The sequence below is a fragment of the Myxocyprinus asiaticus genome, chromosome 9, assembly GCF_019703515.2.
Source record: "Myxocyprinus asiaticus isolate MX2 ecotype Aquarium Trade chromosome 9, UBuf_Myxa_2, whole genome shotgun sequence".
Classification (NCBI taxonomy): Eukaryota; Metazoa; Chordata; class Actinopteri; order Cypriniformes; family Catostomidae; genus Myxocyprinus; species Myxocyprinus asiaticus.
In genome coordinates this window covers 43,132,643-43,151,520 of record NC_059352.1, presented here as the reverse complement: position 1 = coordinate 43,151,520, position 18,878 = coordinate 43,132,643, and the positions used below count along the sequence as shown (strand labels likewise).

Genomic DNA, 18,878 nt, shown 5'->3' with positions numbered 1-18,878 from the left:
GCTAATTTGCTAACAGATTTTTGATGTTTTGAACGGTGTCATCATGGTGAAGCAATACATTTGTGGTGAAAAATGGAAAACTGGAAGTGCCTTATATCTTCAGTGTGCATTGTGTGATTTTGATAAATTTAGCTGTATGTTTGGTAATGAGGGCTGATCACACTGATGTGGTAATTATGGGTCACGGTCATAGCGCTACCAACTGGCAGCAGGAAGTATGGCACTTTTAACAGACTTTGAAATAGCCCTCTTGTGTTTAGATGAATTGCTTCAAAATTCTTTTGAATAATGTCAAGACACTGCTGATGTACAATTGTAAAGGAATATTTGCCATCTTAAATACTGTTGCCATGGCAGTGCATTAATTGTTATTGTTCCTTCCTTCCTATATTTAGTTGGTTTTGAGGCACTTGGCATGCTCAATTTCATGAAATTTTGCACACACATCAGAGCCGTCGGCCATTAGGGTTGGCCAAAGGGGGGGCGGGGCTCTTTAGTGCCCCCTTTAAAGGAATAGTTGAACCAAAAATGAAAATTTGTTGATAATTTACTCACCCTCATGCTATCCAAGATGTATCTGAGTTTCTTTCTTCATCAAAACAGAATTTAAGACTTTTAGGATTTCATTTCAGGCCGCCTCCTCTAAACAATTCAAGTGAATGTACTCCATTTTTTTGACGGTCCAAAATGCATATTTAGTGTCCATCAAAATAATCCACATGACTCCAGTCTACAAATAAAGTTCTGAACACAAACGATTTATTATTTTGAGAAACAAAACAATACTTATATACTTTTTAACTACAAACATTCGCTTCGATACATCTCTGTGACACGCGCTCATGATAGGGATGACGTAAGCTCGTTGGTAAGGTCATGCGTCGTGTGGAGGAGTCAGGAAGCGCGTCATTGTTTACATAGTTTTTTTATTATTATTTGGAAATTATTTATTTTATTTTATATTGTTTTGAAATTGTTTTGGTTTGTGAACGGCGCTTGGTCTGTGCTCTGTGCAAGTTTCTGTTGTAAACAATGATGCACTTCCTGACTCCTCCTCCACGTGACGCGTGACCTTACCAATGAGTTTACGTCATCCCTCTCATGAGCGCACGTCACAGATGTACGGAAGCGAACATTTGTAGTTAAAAAGTATATAAATATTGTTTTGTTTCTCAAAATAATCAATAGTTTGCATTCAGAAGAACTTTATCGACTGGAGTCGTGTGGATTATTTTGATGCACTCTAAATATGCATTTTGAACCGTCAAAAAATGGAGTACATTCATTTGCATTGTTTAGAGGAGGAGGCCTCAAATGAAATCCTAAAAGTCTTAAATTTTGTTTTGATGAAGAAAAACTCGGATACATCTTGGATGGCCTGAGGGTGAGTAAATTATCAGCAAATTTTCATTTTTGGGTGAACTATTCTTTTAAAATGGGCATGTAAGATGGCCTCTGTAGCGCCCCCATTTTCACCTAGATTCATCAAACTTTGTATATAAATAGTTCTCACCAAGCTGGACAACTTTCAGAATAATATTCATTAGGTCTGCTCAACAGGTCGTTGGCCATTTTGATTTTTTTTAATATTGCAATCTCTGAACTTTTAAATACTTCTCCAAGGAGATTGAGACTGTCACCACATTTAGAAGATGCTAAATATGCGAACAGATTTTGATCGAACTGTGTTGCCATGGCAAGGCATTAAATTAATGGCGAATCTCATATCTTCTGTGTGCAATGTGTGATTTAGATCAAAATTGAGATGTATGTTTAGTTTTGGGGGCTAATCACATGGATTTGACTATTTTGGGTCACGGTCATGGTGCCAACACCTGGCAGCAGGAAGTGTGGCTCTTACAACAGACCTTAAAATAGTCCTCTTATATTTACCCAAATTGCTTCCAAATTGTTTCAAATAATGTCAAATGCCTAATGCATGTGTCCACCTTGCAGTGCTTTCCGAAAGCCACCGGGTGGAAATGGACATGGTGCTTGGGCCCGTCATTGCTGCTTGCTCTTGTTTTTTCCACTTTTTTGCACTCTGGCATATCTTATATGGTAAAGTGTGTAATTTATGCTAAAGTAAAAAATAAAAAAATAAAAAGTATCAAAGCCTTGAATTCTATAGTCACTATGCCAAAACGGTTTTCAAGCAGGCTTCCTAAACACTCCTCCTCCTGTCTGCCATTGGCAGAAAATAGTTTCACCCCAAAATCACACCAATGGTTGAATCAGAGTTGCTGTGTTGGGCCACTCAAGCAAGCGAAGCTACATTGTTTACATTTTTGGGGGGAATCAACCTATAAACGGCTTTTAATAGAGCGAAAAATTACATCACCTTTAAAATACATTTTAGGAATTGGCTAGAGTTTGATTGAGAGTGGGATTTAGGGCTGGGCGATAGGACGATGTAATCAGATATCGAAAATATATATATTCGATATCTGTTCGGTTTGTATCATGGTTTTAGGGTCACGGATTCGGTACAGTTTGGTATTTGCAATGTACAGAAAAAAATATTACTTTCAAATCCAAATTAAGAATATTCTATTTGGTAACAAACACTTCAACAGGTTTGCCCTGATTAAACACAAATTTGATTAGAACACAGTGGAAATTATTAGGCAGAATTAATTTGGGAACACAAATGTGTTATACTTACACCTAATAGGAAAAGTAGTGTTTTCTATTCGTTTAAGCACAGACTAAGTGAAATAAACAAACATAGCCGTTTTATGAAAGTAGAAATTATGTGGGTTGTGTTGAACTTTCTATAGATAATGGTTTATTTATGTTATGTTTATATTTATAACTGTCATTAGATCTTAATTTTTATTAGTAATTTTGCACTTGTTGTTGTAGACGGATACTTGCATGATGGCCGGTGGAGGAAGGTAAAGACGGTAAATGATTGGATTGGGTGATTGTTTTGACCACTCCGGTATTTTAATTGCTTTTCGTTTTGTTTGATGTGCAGTTTGACTTTAGAAATAACTTTGGTTTTTCGTGTTTCAATAAATTAATTACATTTTTAAATTAAAATCAATAAAGCAAAAATATTCACAGATCCCTCGGCAGTGACTATGTAAACAAATATAGCAATATTTCTTTAGAAAAATATCATGAAAATGTTTTTTGCATATCGCCCAGCCCCAGTGAATCGCTGACTTTGTGTTATCAGTAACAAGGGTACTTGAAAATAAATATTTAAATGGAAATGCAATATTTGTCTGTCTTATTATTTTGCACAGCGTCAGGAAGTTTGCTCACTTCCCATTGCGTTTGCATTCGTGAGCAGAGTGTTTGCCAAGCTGACAAGATGTCCGCTTACCTCGGAATTAAAAAAAATGATGAGAGAAAACATGAGAGAGAGTGAGTGAAAGAGAAAGAGAGGAGGGAAGAGAAATAAAATACTGTGATGTGGCTGTAACTCGTCCTGTTAAACTTGAGACATCTTCAAGGGATGAAAGAGCAGATGGTTTATAGAGCTTGTAAACTGTGTGTCTCCATGTGTCTGTGTGTTCGCAATTCTTGTTTTAAGGGTAAATCTCACAAGAACAGGTCCAAATCACATTTCACCCTGACATCAAAAGAATAAGAAATTAGATTTAGAAGAAGATTAGAAGAAAATGTCTGAGTTCTCAGTAATGAATCTGTATTTTTTGTTTTACTTTAAAAAAAAAAAAAAAAAATTAATAAGTAATTCTCATTGTTCTCGATGGTGATTCTCATTACTGTAATACAGTAATTGTTAACAGCATTACAGTAAAAACATTACAGAAATATTTGTTATATATTGCAGTAAGCATAAATTAAAGGCAACAAACATAATTTTATGTATAAATACTTTATAATTCAAATTATACATATTTTTTGTGTTATTACATTTGTATTTTTGTATTATTAAATATATAGTTTAAAGATTAGTTTACTTTAGCTGTTTCTTTGTTAGGACAATATTAACTTGTGTCTGTATATGATAGAGAGAATGAAAAGTGAGAGGTATATGCTCAAGCTCTTCCTGTTTACGCTCCCTTCTTGAAGTTACCAGTGAGGGATCTTCATAGAGCTTACAGATTGAGAGAGAAAGAAAAAAGTATGTATTTGTGGGTGTTATGAAAGGGTGTGATGGAATGTGGTGCTAAATACATATACTTTTCTTTATAAATGTATTAGTCCATTCAGCTTTGTAAAATAAAGCTTGTGTGTGTGTGCGCGCGTGCGTGCGTGCGTGAGACAGAGAGAGAGAGAGAGAGTGTTCACGTAACTAGTCTCTGTATGTTCACAGTATGTTTTCTACATCTCAGAATTCACCTTCTATTGTTTTTATGGCCTTTCCCACATTTTGATATAAGACACAATAGGAGATTAACATGTAACACTATAATATAATTTAATATAACAGAAAGAGAGGCTTACTACTCTCCACTGAACCCATTGAAAACATTGTGGCTGTGTAAGACCACTGTGAGTTAGTGTGAAAGGTCATATGAAGTGGTTTGTGGAGTCTACTGTAAGTGATTGTGATTTAGGCCAGAGTGGTGGTGTTTCACTTGCTAATTGTGCTACATTTGGGTTTTTTGTTAAGTGTTTGCTCAGGCAAGCTTAACTGTTGCTATTACTAAAACTTAGGGTTATTGTTTTTCACACTGTGTGTAAAACGAACGTGAATCATGTGGCTAGAGGTATGCTATTGATTCTTATCGGATTCATGAATTTTGCCTGGTGAACACTAAAATACTGATTAATAGCGTAAAATCCCATAGACTTGCGTTGAAGGAGGGATTCAAGATCATCCAGATCACCCTAGCAACGGCATATCAATGCCCTGGCAACCACCGAGAACTGCCTAGCATCATAGTGGCAAGCACCCCTCACATTTTCTTGATCACATACAAATCTTTTCTCTTTTTTGTTGTTGTTGTCAGGTCCCAGTTAGAGGTGGTGATTCGAAGAACAAAAAAATGCCGGTGCCTCCTCCACCTCCCCCTCCCCCAGCCCCCACCTTCTCTCAGGTACACACACAAACAAGTACACAAACTAAGTGACCTTTTCCCACGTATTATAGGTAAGTATCATCAGTGTTTTCTGATTTTAACTGACGCTGTCTGTGTTTGAATCCACTCACAGGCGAACACTGAGAAGCCTGTCTTGAAGAAGTCAGAGCAACAGGGCCGGAACGCTCTGCTGTCTGACATTAGCAAAGGAGCAAGGCTTAAGAAGACTGTTACTAATGACCGCAGCGCCCCTATACTTGATAGTAAGAGCTGTGTCTTTCTTTTTATTCGCAAATATATATTTAAAGCTACACTGTTACTTCTTTTTGTTAAAAATAACAAAATGTTATTAATGAGAGAGTGCAACAAAAATCCATCTTCCAAACAATACCTTTACCCAAATACACTTTGATAAACCTATAATAATGATATTTTAGAGCTGTCGGGACGGATTTTGCAGGAAATTGCGTACATGTGTCATTCGCCCGTGCGTGTCGCGTCATATCCGTACACGGAGAAAATAAGATCCGGCTACTGTAGCGCGTGTGGTGGTGTGGGAGTAGCTGAAGCTGAAAGTTTGTTGTCACAATGAACGAGAAAAATTGACCATGGATCGTTCAAAACGGCAAACCTCCGGGGAGTCACCGGTTGTAAAAACAAAGAAACCCAGAACAGAGCAGAGTCTACAAGCAAAAAGGGAAAGCGATAGTGTCCGCAATAAAACCCGAATCAACATCGGCTTGGCTTTTCAGAAGTGGCGACAACTCAGAGATCTGAAAGGATTTAAAAGCGACCCAGAGATGGCTTTTTTTCTTACTCAGCAGGTAAGATATTTTATTGATATGGTTTATGTATATTATGTACGTCTGTGTGTGTGTGTGTGTAGTGAAATACAATAATTATATGGTAATCGATGCAGAACTTTTCACATGCTAGCACACGGGTGTATTTTTCCTTTAATAATGGTAATAATTTGTATATATAAATCCTTTTAGTCCTAGGCTTGCCAAGGACATGTGAGTCTTGAAATGATGTTGACCACTGGTTGGTAACAATGACAATCTATAAATTAGTTACTACCATGGTCTATTTGGCCAGAATATCCTGCAGTTATAAAAACTTTACAATGTTTGACCATATCAGACTAGCAATCATTATGTCTAATGTTAATGGACGCTGCCTATTTTTTGTAACGTCATTTATTTCAAAACATCAGTGTTTCCAATAAGTCAAAACAACAGCATAAGATATGGAACTTACCTGCTCGGATGACATGTTTTCGGATATCCGTCTTTTCCTTTCTTTCTTTATTTATTTGTCCGTCCATTCGCTCTGATAAGATGTCCTGTATCCATGTGTACACCGGTGCCTCGAACCACATTCATCTGCGCAGAGGAGCAGAGCCGAAGCACAACTTACGTCATTAACATAACAATGTTCTTCTGCAAAACACATGCAGTTTTACTTTTTAACTGCTAGAGGGCCAAAAGTTACAAAGTGTAGCTTTAAAGGGGCCATATACTTTATCAAATTTTTATTTTTATTATTTACCACTCATAATGACCACATTTACATGCACTTAATAAACCGTGTATTCCAAGGTTTTTGTAGAAAGCGGCATTCTGAAATTTCATGTAAACGAGAACGCCATTTTTCTTACGTTTTCCTTTCCTTCTTATTAAGAGAAAGCAGTTTAACACACCCAGGTTTCTCCCAGAGAACACAGTTTATGTGGCCATGTAAATGCATTAGTGGCGTTCTTACAGGTTTTTGAACAGTGCGCATGTGCATGGAACAGATCGGATACCTAATGTCATAGGAGGATTGAGCCCTAAAACATGTCAACACAGCAGAAAAAATTCAACATTTCTGGGAGTACAGTGGGAAAATGGAAAAGTACATACAATATAAAATATACCCATTTATACACACCAGTTTAAAAGATTGACTACTGTTCCTCACTCTGCATATTTACGCTCAAGTACATTGGAGGAATCCCAAAGTTTGAAGTAAGAGGGAAACCCCACTATTGCACCATTCTGCTGCTGGTGGAAAATTAAGGAAACCAACACAGCAACAACTGTGGAATATCTGGAAATAAAGCAAAGCAAAAGAGAATAACATTTGGAAGTCTTTCTCGGATCCCATGTTTGTTATTCTCACAAGTATCATGGAGAAATTACATTGCTGTGGAGAATGCTTCTTACTGACCAAGCCGCATGTATACGGGAGTAAAGAGAAAGCCGCGAACGCACTGCATGTAAACAAGAATGGCAAAGTTTGGCAAACTTGTTGCCCACATTTAACACACATTGGTATTTATATACTAAGTGGTATAATAGTATGTTCTACTGGTGTTAGGAATTAAAGTACAGTATCTATCCCACTTCCTCTTTATTACATCACCATCTTGACCCGCAAAGTTGCGTAAAACTGAGTAGACATTGATGTGTAAATGTGGGTGGTCATGAGACTGTGGTTGTTATATACAATGGCAAAAAAAGTATGTGAACCCTTTGGAATTGGCTGGTTTTCTACAGTAATTGGTCATAAAATGTGATCTCATCTTCATCAAAGTGAAAATTACAGACAAACACAATGTGCTTAAGCTAACAACTTACAATCAGTTAGAATCTTTCATGTCTTTAATGAACACATCCCATTAAATATTCAGAGTGCTGTGGAAAAAGTAAGTGAACCCTTGGATTTAATAACTGGTCGATCCTCCTTTGGCAGCAATAACCTCAACCAAGCATTTAGTCCAGTAGCTGCGGATTAGACTTGCACAACGTTCAGAAGAAAAAAAAATCTGTTTTTCTGTGATATAACCCCTTTAAATGTAGATTCATTATATTGTAATATTCTCATCATTTAAAGTGCTCTGTGTATTTAAGCAAAAGTAGCAAATTTCTACCTTAGTGGTTCCAAGTCATTGCTCTTTTATACATCCATATTTTTTCAGAAATATTTACTGCTGTGTTTGTTTTGACAGAACCCAAAGGTGGTGTTGGAGGAGGAGGTGGGCCTGGAGGTGGGGGTGGTGGTGGTGGTGGTGGTGGTGGTGGGGGAGGAGGGTTTGGGGGTGGAGCCCCAGCTGGTCTGGGTGGGCTCTTCCAGGGGGGGATGCCAAAGCTCCGCTCCTCTCGAGATGGTAAGCACACACACATTTATTTTTTTAAAACACACTAAACTTAAGCCTAACTAGGGATACACCTATAGTCTATAAAGATCTTGTCTGATTATTTTTGTGTTATGGCTGAAAACCGATATGGTGACTAATATTATAAATTTATACCGTTTTTTCTGTTTTTTTTTTTTTTTTTTTTTTTTTTTACATTGGCCACTCAAACTCTAATCTAGAATTTGACATGCTAAATAAAAGTATTTAAAAAAATTAATAACTGTAGTATTCATCACAGAAAAAATTATACTGTTTGAATTGGAATAATTTGTGCTTAAATTATCTGCTTAGTATCGGCCCAAAAAGATAAGAGAAGCTAATATTGGTCGAGACCAATATGGTGAACTATATATTGTGCATTCCAACCATAACCCTAATTCATTCGGCTGTAAAACCAAAGACCATGTAACCGTAAAACGACCATATATATATATATATATATATATATAATTTTTTTTTTTTTTTTTTATATAAACAACCTTACATTTAGAATATTAGATATCTCTTGCTCTCTTTCTTTTAGACTCGTGTAGTGTCAGGCCTCCAGTTCTTCCACCTGGTGCTCGTAGCTCAGGTCCACGGCCCTTTGGTGGAGGATCTGGCTCTGCCCCTCGTTTTCCTATGCAACGCAGTGAATCTGTTGACCCTCCACGGCCACGGATGACTCCACCCCGGCCTGAAACACCTGGAGGGCCACCTCCCCCACTTCCCAGTGCCCCACGGCCTTTTCAGAGTGGCCCACAGAGCAGAGGACCACCCTCACTTCCGGGGGCACCCCGACCGGGTTCCGCACAAACCCCTTCACCTTCAAACCCTCCTGGACGACAGCCTGCACCTCCACCTGTGCAGAGTGGATTTGGTCGTCCTCCTTCCATTCCTTCACCCCCAGTGAGCCACGCCGGGCGACCCCCTCCTCCCCCTGCCCCCGGTCGAGGTGATGACCGTCCTCCCCCTGTTCCCCCTGGAAACCGTTCTTCTTTGCCCCTCACGCGGGACAGCCCACCCCCACCACCTCCTCTATCTGCAAGTAGTAAACCAACTCCTCCTCCAACTCCTGCTCCCGCCTCATTGCGAACACCTGTAAGCGCAGCTCCACCTCTGCCACCGGGACGCCCAGGCCTGTCTACTCCCGAGGAGCTTACACCGCGCCTTCCCGAACGGAACCTGTCACTGGGCTCGCATGCCCCTGCCCCTCCGCCTGGACGATCCGGCCCCCTTCCTCCACCTCCTTCTGAGAGACCACCCGCATTGGGCAGGAATGCAACCGGACGAACAGGTAAGTGAAAAGTTCCAGGTGCAGGATGGTGTACTTGCAGTGGTTCTCAAGTGGTTTTGCTTCAGGTCTAGATTTTAAGTTGGACTTCAAGTGACGACCCAACCCTTTATTTGTATAGCGCTTTTCATTACATGTTGTTCTTACAATACATGTTGTTCTAGAGAAGCTTTATAAAGAGTGGAGTGCTTTACAAACTCCACAGTAAGAAAGCCAAAGGCAACAGTGGCAAAGGAAAAACTTCCCAAGATGTATAAGTAGATGAGGAAAAAACCTTAGGTGGAACCAAGATTGTTTATTAATCATTGACAATATTCATCCATATTTTTTTCATCACTTCAATGCATATTTTGCTGAGATAATCAAGTGTTTTAAATTGAAGCGAGGGCATGCAACAAAAAAAAAAGTGACTATTGAAATGCCCTATCAGCACATAATAATAAACCTTATTCTGCTTTAAACCTCATCTGGTGAGATATATATAATTTTTTATTTATTTTTTTTTTTACAAATCTTTTCATGTGGTGAATATATGGGCTCTAAAAAGCTTAATTTGTTTAATACTTAAATATAGAGCATTCCAAGTCTGTCATTTCAAAATAAGAGTCCCTGCTGTGTTTGGGGCTTGTTCATTGTTAAAGATCCCACGTTATGCACCAAATCTTCATTTATTCTGCTAATTATTGAGATTTTTGTTGAACAATATACTAGAGGTCGACCGATAGTGGATTTTGCCAATACTGATAACTAAGATGGTGGACAAGGCAGATAACAGATTAATCGGCAGATAGTTTTTAAAATCGAATTATAGAATGTTAAAAAACATATTTCCTTACTATGACGGGCACAGGCATAGTGGCAACAGTCCAAAATGCATAACCCAGATGCAGTTTATTGTGCTGTGCAACCAAAGTCCCAATAATAACGAGAAAAAACACTTACAGGTGCATCTCAATAAATTAGAATGTCGTGGAAAAGTTCATTTATTTCAGTAATTCAACTCAAATCGTGAAACTCGTGTATTAAATAAATTCAGTGCACACAGACTGAAGTAGTTTATGTCTTTGGTTCTTTTAATTGTGATGATTTTGGCTCACATTTAACAAAAACCCACCAATTCACTATCTCAAAAAATTAGAATACATCATAAGACCAATAAAAAAAACATTTTTAGTGAATTGTTGGCCTTCTGGAAAGTATGTTCATTTACTGTATATGTACTCAATACTTGGTAGGGGCTCCTTTTGCTTTAATTACTGCCTCAATTCGGCGTGGCATGGAGGTGATCAGTTTGTGGCACTGCTGAGGTGGTTTGGAAGCCCAGGTTTCTTTGACAGTGGCCTTCAGCTCATCTGCATTTTTTGGTCTCTTGTTTCTCATTTTCCTCTTGACAATACCCCATAGATTCTTTATGGGGTTCAGGTCTGGTGAGTTTGCTGGCCAGTCAAGCACACCAACACCATGGTCATTTAACCAACTTTTGGTGCTTTTGGCAGTGTGGGCAGGTGCCAAATCCTGCTGGAAAATGAAATCAGCATCTTTAAAAAGCTGGTCAGCAGAAGGAAGCATGAAGTGCTCCAAAATGCTTGGTAAACGGGTGCAGTGACTTTGGTTTTCAAAAAACACAATGGACCAACACCAGCAGATGACATTGCACCTCAAATCATCACAGACTGTGGAAACTTAACACTGGACTTCAAGCAACTTGGGCTATGAGCTTCTCCACCCTTCCTCCAGACTCTAGGACCTTGGTTTCCAAATGAAATACAAAACTTGCTCTCATCTGAAAAGAGGACTTTGGACCACTGGGCAACAGTCCAGTTCTTCTTCTCCTTAGCCCAGGTAAGACGCCTCTGACGTTGTCTGTGGTTCAGGAGTGGATACGACAACTGTAGCCAAATTCCTTGACATGTCTGTGTGTGCTGGCTCTTGATGCCTTGACCCCAGCCTCAGTCCATTCCTTGTGAAGTTCACCCAAATTCTTGAATCGATTTTGCTTGACAATCCTCATAAGGCTGCGGTTCTCTCGGTTGGTGTGCATCTTTTTCTTCCACACTTTTCCCTTCCACTCAACTTTCTGTTAACATGCTTGGATACAGCACTCTGTGAACAGCCAGCTTCTTTGGCAATGAATGTTTGTGGCTTACCCTCCTTGTGAAGGGTGTCAATAATTGTCTTCTGGACAACTGTCAGATCAGCAGATTGTGTAGCCTAGTGAACCAAACTGAGAGACCATTTTGAAGGCTCAGGAAACCTTTGCAGGTGTTTTGAGTTGATTAGCTGATTGGCATGTCACCATATTCTAATTTTTTGAGATAGTGAATTGGTGGGTTTTTGTTAAATGTGAGCCAAAATCATCACAATTAAAAGAACCAAAGACTTAAACTACTTCAGTCTGTGTGCATTGAATTTATTTAATACACGAGTTTAATTTATTGAGATGCACCTGTATTTTGGGACTCTTATTTTACAATGCTCTATATTTAAGTATTTAACAAATTAAGATTTTTAAAGCCTGTTAATGTATATTCACCAGATTAAGGATTTATATATATATATAATATACTGTATATATGTTGGAGACACAATGTATGTGCTGGCAGGGCACAGTTCCATATAGTCGCATTTTTCTTTTCATGCCATCGCTTAAATTTAGAACACTTGATTCATCTAATCAAAATAACCAAATTTGCATTGAAGTGAGGATTAAAATATGGATGAATATTGTCAGTGATTGTTTTTATTTTATCTCTAGAGGCTGCTGTTATTCTATAGAACCAAGTTGTTCTATTTGTAGACTTCTCCAGCGCTGGCCACAGAGGAACACAGAGGAATAATTTTTTTTCCTGCATAGATTTCTGCCGATAAACGATTGTTACAAAAAGCAACTATTGGCACAGATTAATCGGTAAAACCGATATATCGGTCTACCTACACAATAAACTACATCAATCTTTTTTTGCCTACATTTTTTAACATTCTATAAATTGCTTTTAAAAAAATATTGGCCGAGTAATCGGTTATCGGCATTTTCCACCAACTTGGTTATCGATATCACCAAAATCCAGTATCAGTCGACCTCTAGTTTTATGCTCCATGCACTTTGTGGCCAGCATAAACAATGTTTATCCTCATTGCTAATGTACCCATGTTTAATGTTGTCTGGATTGAAATCTTCTTTTACCTTGCATAGTTTTATTTATAGTTTTCGAGCATGAGGGCATGTAACATAACCTGTCCATGTTGGCATCTCTCTAATTTGACTGACTTTTGACAAGTGACAGAATACCATATGTAAAATATGGGAAGCATTTTCAATTCCCCTTTATAATTTGATAAGCCTATTTTTTTTTTTTTTTTTTAACTATGCAGGTTTATATGGTTGGTTGCATTTTATTATTTGCATTCTGCGTAGTTTTTTTCTAGTTTTTTGCTCGTGGTCAGAACAGATCTGTAACCCATTTTTGGGTCATGACCCACCAAGTGAGAACTACTAATTACTAGTTTGCACTAGTTTGTACATTTATATTTGTTGCTGTGTGTGTGTTTGTGTGTACAGGTCCCCTTCCACCTCCACCTCCTTCAGGGCGTCCAGGAGGAGGAAGCATAAGGTCATCACCAGCTCCTCCCCCGCCAAGCAGACCAGGGATGGAGCCTCACCGTGGTGGAAGTAGACCACCCCTCCCACCCGACAGACCCAACTCTGGACCTCTGCCCCCTCCCCCACCTATGGGCAATGGTTACCACAATCAGGGACATCATATAGGTATGGGGACGTGTCGGAGTAATTACAGTATGTGTACCGAGTAGTTGTTTGGTTCAACCATTGATAATTGATTGACTGGATGTTACAAAATAGTAATTTTACTCGCTTTGGGGACAATATAAAAAGCTAGGTTTAATACAAGTTAAGCTCTATCAACTCTGTGAAAATTCTGTGAAAACAAACAGATTACAGTAAGTTTGCTCTTACAATGGAAGTCTATCAGGCAAGGTATTGCACCAGAATAAACATTAAATGCTCACTGTTCCAAAGGTATAGGCATAAGCTCCATCCACAGGAAGTATGTTGGTCATGTATTCAGAGAAGTTCACCTGCCTAGAACAGTAGTCCAACCACTAAAATGATGATTTAGCCACCTTTTTACAGATAAAATAATATTAGGGCTGATAGTCGATTTAAATTTTTTAATTGCAATTAATCGCAGATTTTGAAAATGCTGAAATTTGACACCGTATATATTTATTTTCCTGTGAAAATGCATTTATTTCCATCTTAGGAAAGAAAAAGAAAAATATGTAACATTATAATGCTTTATTAATATTTTCCAAACAAAGCCTTCCAGAGTATAAAGATAGAAATGCACTAAAATAGCTCAATTTAAATCTAAATTTAAACTTTTCCCAAAGTCTAATTTGGGAGGTTGACTTATTGAAAGAATTAGTCCCCATAGGTGGAGTATTCATTCATATTTTCATTAATTTCATATTTCTACATATCTCATTTTACATTTAAAATATTAATCTCATAACATTTATTTATGCATTTGCAACTGCTGTGTAAATGCATTTATTCCTGCTCTGATGCAGCTTCTGTGCCACCTTTACTGTGTAAAGAGAGCTTTAGTCCCCATAGGTTTAGTATTCATTGCAATGGGCATTAAATCTCTTAAACTCTCATTCTCCACAATATTAATCTGCCGGTAGACTGTGGCTATCCACTTTCCTACAGGAATCGTGAAGCTGTGCTCATGATTTGTGTCAGAGCGTCAAAGCCAGCATCCAGCACCGCCTTGAACTCCACAGAAATAGCAGTGATAGTATAGACTTGACATGCTTCTATGGTAATTAAAATGTGCCTACATAGGCTGAAAATACTTGATTTCTATCACAAGTCCCATTTGGGCTTGTTTGTACATCAAACAGTAGCGCTAAGAAGTCCTTTCTCTTCACTTTTTAAATTAAATGCATGCAATTAACGCGTTAATTCCGACAGCTGTAAATAATACACATTTTTGTTCGGAAGAATTAATATAAACGCTTTAACAAAAACTCAAGCTTCACATTTCTGCTTTTAAACCCTCTAGAATGCCTTGCATCATTGACTTCCATGATAATTGTATTACTGTAAACATGATGAAACAAAATGTCAAATTATTTTCTGTGATAATTGACAGCATGTCTAATATGCTGTCAATAGCACTTAAGTTCTAGTGAACCCAAAACATTATTTTACATCACTTTATTAAGTCCTATTGAGCTGTAAATAACACTGTAGCTAATTCAAATACATATAGCAGATTGATTGTTACACTTGTGTGTGCATTTGTTTTTATTTTTTCAAGATGACTGGGAATCTCGCTTCACGTTCCGGCCGCTATCGGACCTTCCACCTCCTGAACCCTACATCCCCTGTCAGAAGACCTATCCTAGTAAACTAGCCAAGAACGAAAGCCGAGGTAACCAATCAGGGCTGTGTTTTCTGATCTTATCCCTCACTGTTGCTGTGCACACAGACAAAATGTACCTACAGCTGTCTCTTCCACATGCCACTGAATCAATCATGGTCTTACCCGTGTGTGTGTGTGTGTGTGTCTGTTTCTGTCTGTTTCAGGTTCAGGAAAGAAAGAGAGAGGTGCACCTCCCCTGCCTCCTGTTCCTAGGTGAAAGTAACTGATTGTTTACTCAGGGTTTGAAAAACCTTCCCGTCTCCAGTTATCTACCAGTACCAATTTTCTCTGATACTGTCTGTATTCATATTGTTCTGCCAGAGTAGTCCATTGAACTATTAAAGATGTATAAAAGAAGTATAAAAAAAACAGCAAATGGTGTTCTATAATAGACAACATTATCATGCTACTGCCAGTTTGTGCTAATTATCTTATAATAATATAATGTTTTGCTTTTGTTTGCTTGAAAGATTGATGAAACGATTTGTTTGTTTGCTTTGATGTCAAGTGGTGAGATATCTAAAAATAGTACAGCAAGGTTTTACTTTATTTTTTCAGCTTTTTTCTGTGTGAGAGGAAATAGTGAGGAGTTGTTGCCCTGGATGAAAGTGATGGTTAAATCAGCTGTTTGCCACTTCTACCTATTCTTGTTATTGCATGTGCACCTATTTCCTTTTTGTCTGAAAAATAATCTATAATTATGAATCCGTGCAGATTTGATATTAAGGTGCAGTCATTTAAAAATGTAAAAAACAAAGTAATGCAAAACTTATCTGTGCAGAGTCCCGTTACTGGTAATTTTAGGAACTTTTTTTAAAAGATAAGATTTTTGGCGCCCCCTACATTCCACATGCCAAACAACACGGTATTTATATAGCATCGAAAATTGAAGCCCAGCTGCTTAGATGTGGAGAACACATTGTGGAGAGTATCAGAGTAAGAGTAAATCATGTATAAGTCTTCAATGTTGACGGAATGTGTATTTGCATTAGTGCAGTCATGTGGGTCTTTTGTGGTGTTTTCAGTACCTCATGCTGATCTAAATGAAGGATGATTTGCTTTACATTATCATGTAAATGCCTTTATGTAATATGGGATTATATCTCTTTATGATGCAATGCAAAAAGCCAAAAAATGTGTCAGAAGTTTATATTTTATGATCTATGTATGCACCTGCTTGTTTTCTTTGTTAGCTCAGTATTACGGTGCCTTATGTATATATCACAGACGTATGATGTCTGTCAGAGAGAAAGACTGCGATTTTCTAAAAGTATAATTGTTAAATTAGGGAGATTATGTTGTTAAATATAGTTTGCCTCTTCCATAATGTGCTTCTAGAAAGAATCAAGAAGCCAAGGTGAGGTGAGCTGGCTTTGTTTAGACTGTTATGATGCCTTATATTTGTTCACATTGAAAAAAGGATTTGGCAAAGGTCTTCTGATGAAAATAAAATTGTAGTGAGTAAAGAAGGAAAATGACAGATTCAGAAGATATATGCAAAGTAACATAACTTCTGCAGCATCTTAAATTAGATAAGAAGAAGTGAAAAAGTTGATGAAAGATTATTGCATAACCAAAAAACCAAAATACAAAAAAAATATTCCAACATCAAGGATGGTAAGGCCTCTGATTTATGATGTGTTTGCACACACATCACTGACATTAATGTGTGATAGATGCTTAATGCGGTACTATTCTTTTTAGGTTATTTTTATCTGCCTGTATGAGCACATTTAAGTTTCATACAGCATATTTGTTTCATTTGTACATTTCTTTGTTAACTACATCCAATCTTTTGCCAAAAATGTTATTTGATTTAAAATGTTTTCTAAATAAACATTCAAGATGGATTTTGGCTTTTTAAAAATGTTCTTATAAAGCTTTTTACAGTGCTTTACTTCTAATGTACTGTATGGTACAATAGACAGTAGCCTCGTCATACACTGTTTGACCAGAAAAGGGCACAAAATTCCTTAAAAGGATGGTTCACCCAAAAATTAAAATTCTCTCATTTTCAAACCCTCATGCCATCCCAGATGTGTATGATTTTCTTTCTTCTGCAGAACACAAACGTAGATTTTTAGAAGAATATTTCAGCTCTGTAGGTCTTTACAATGCAAGTTAATGGATACCAAAATTTTAAAGTTCCAAAATGCTCAAACGCAGCATAAAAGAAATCCATAAGACTCCAGTGGTTAAATCCACATCTTCAGAAGCAATATGGTAAGTGGGTGAGAAACGGATCAATATTTAAGTTTTTACCATAAATTCTCCTCCCTGCCCAGTAGATGGCGATATGCACGAAGAAAGCGAATCGCCAAAAACAAATGAAGAAAGTGAAAGTGGAGATTAATAGTAAAAAAGGACTTAAATATTTACCTGTTTCTCACCCAAACCAATCAATTCGGTTCTGAAGTTATGGATTTAACCACTGGAGTCATATGGATTACTTTTATGCTGCCTTTATTCCCATTTGGAGCTTCACAATTTTGGTACCCATTAACTTGCATTGTGAGGACCTACAGAGCTGAAATGTTCTTCTAATTATCTTTCTGTTCAGTAGGAAAAAAGTCTTAACATATCTGTGATGGCTTGAGAGTGAGTAAATGAGGAGAGAAATTTCATTTTTGGGTTAACTATCCCTTTAAGGTAGAGACTTTTGCCCTACTGTACACTTCTTTAACCTTCAAACCTACAGGTTAAAATCCTGGACTGTATGGCACTTCATTAAATTGAAGTTGTTAATGTTACAGTTACAATTTAAATCGTTGGTAATTAGATTAGTTGCATTCAAAAAGTATTTTGATTACTGAAGAAATTACTTTGCATTTTATTGTAATTTGTTCCATTTTATATTTATTCTATTAAGTTGGAAAACATCCATATAAATGATGTGATCCAAAGAGTGGTTGAACAGCGGTGAAACACTTTCTGAAGATGTGTTACATTCATACAAGAAGACAGAGGGCACTTTCACATTGTTATGGGTGAAAAGGTGGATATGATGTGAAACGATCAGATGATGATGCCATTGTGTGCACTCTTGGAGCAGCAGAATTAGTTAACCTTGTGTAAATTGACATTTGAACATTTAGCTTTATGCTAAGCTAAAATACTATTTCTAGCCCTTTAACATGCACCAGTTAAGGCACGATCATGTATTTGTAAAACATGATCATTTTCCATCCTCATTCTGACCCTTTGTTAGAAACGCTCATTTTTGGTGTTGCTTCTCCTTTAAGTCTTGACAGTAAGTGCCCACTGTTATGATTGGCTCTCTGCTCTTCACTGACCTGCTCTCTCCTTGCCATCCCACTGCGTGCTACGGAAGTGATTAAAGGTAAAGTAGGCATTGATGTGTCGTTGTCAAGGCGATCAGATGCAAATGTCTACCACAGTGTGACATCACAATGAGGAGGAAGAACCAGACATTTTGGCAGCTTGGTTTCAACAAATGATCTTTTTTTCAGTGAGGCTGAAGTTTTGAGTTCTGAAACTTGCAGAATGTTTTTATAGTTCAATATGCCAAAAGATCAAGGAAAACTTGATTCCTCATATTATGACTCCTTTAAAACAATATAAAGTAACATGTTATTTATTTTTTAGAGAATTTATTTTTAATAAGTGTTTTTGCTTAAAAATATGCCAGTGCTGAAGAAGTTATCCAAAGCATTTAGATTACATTACTGACCTTGAGTAATATAATGGAGTATGTTCCAAATTACATTTTACAGCATGTGTTTTGTAATCTGTAGTGGAATACATTTCAAAAGTAACCCTCCCAACCCTGAATATAACACTATAATATAATACCATAATATAATGAAATTCTAAAATGTAATATTATAATATAAACTATAATATAGATATAATAGACCATTAAAATATTATAGCCTATAATTAAGAATCATTATTTTTTTCATATATTTAGCCATTTTATTTTTATTTTTTTAATTACTCATTGAGTAATATCT

The 18,878-nt window shown here is 37.2% G+C and overlaps 1 protein-coding gene across 2 annotated transcripts in view; it reads left to right on the top strand.

The window, feature by feature from the left end:
- The window catches only part of wipf1b (WAS/WASL interacting protein family, member 1b), a 36,652-nt gene extending 19,898 nt beyond the window's left edge, over positions 1-16,754 (top strand). For both annotated transcript variants that reach the window (XM_051707427.1, XM_051707428.1), the window contains 7 exons: positions 4,932-5,018; positions 5,134-5,263; positions 7,993-8,151; positions 8,705-9,457; positions 13,014-13,220; positions 14,800-14,913; positions 15,069-16,754. In XM_051707427.1, the coding sequence (XP_051563387.1) occupies positions 4,968-5,018; positions 5,134-5,263; positions 7,993-8,151; positions 8,705-9,457; positions 13,014-13,220; positions 14,800-14,913; positions 15,069-15,121 (1,467 nt within the window). In that variant the 5' untranslated portion in view covers positions 4,932-4,967 and the 3' untranslated portion in view covers positions 15,122-16,754. The remainder of the gene's footprint in view (positions 1-4,931; positions 5,019-5,133; positions 5,264-7,992; positions 8,152-8,704; positions 9,458-13,013; positions 13,221-14,799; positions 14,914-15,068) is intronic.
- Positions 16,755-18,878: the final 2,124 nt, after the last annotated feature.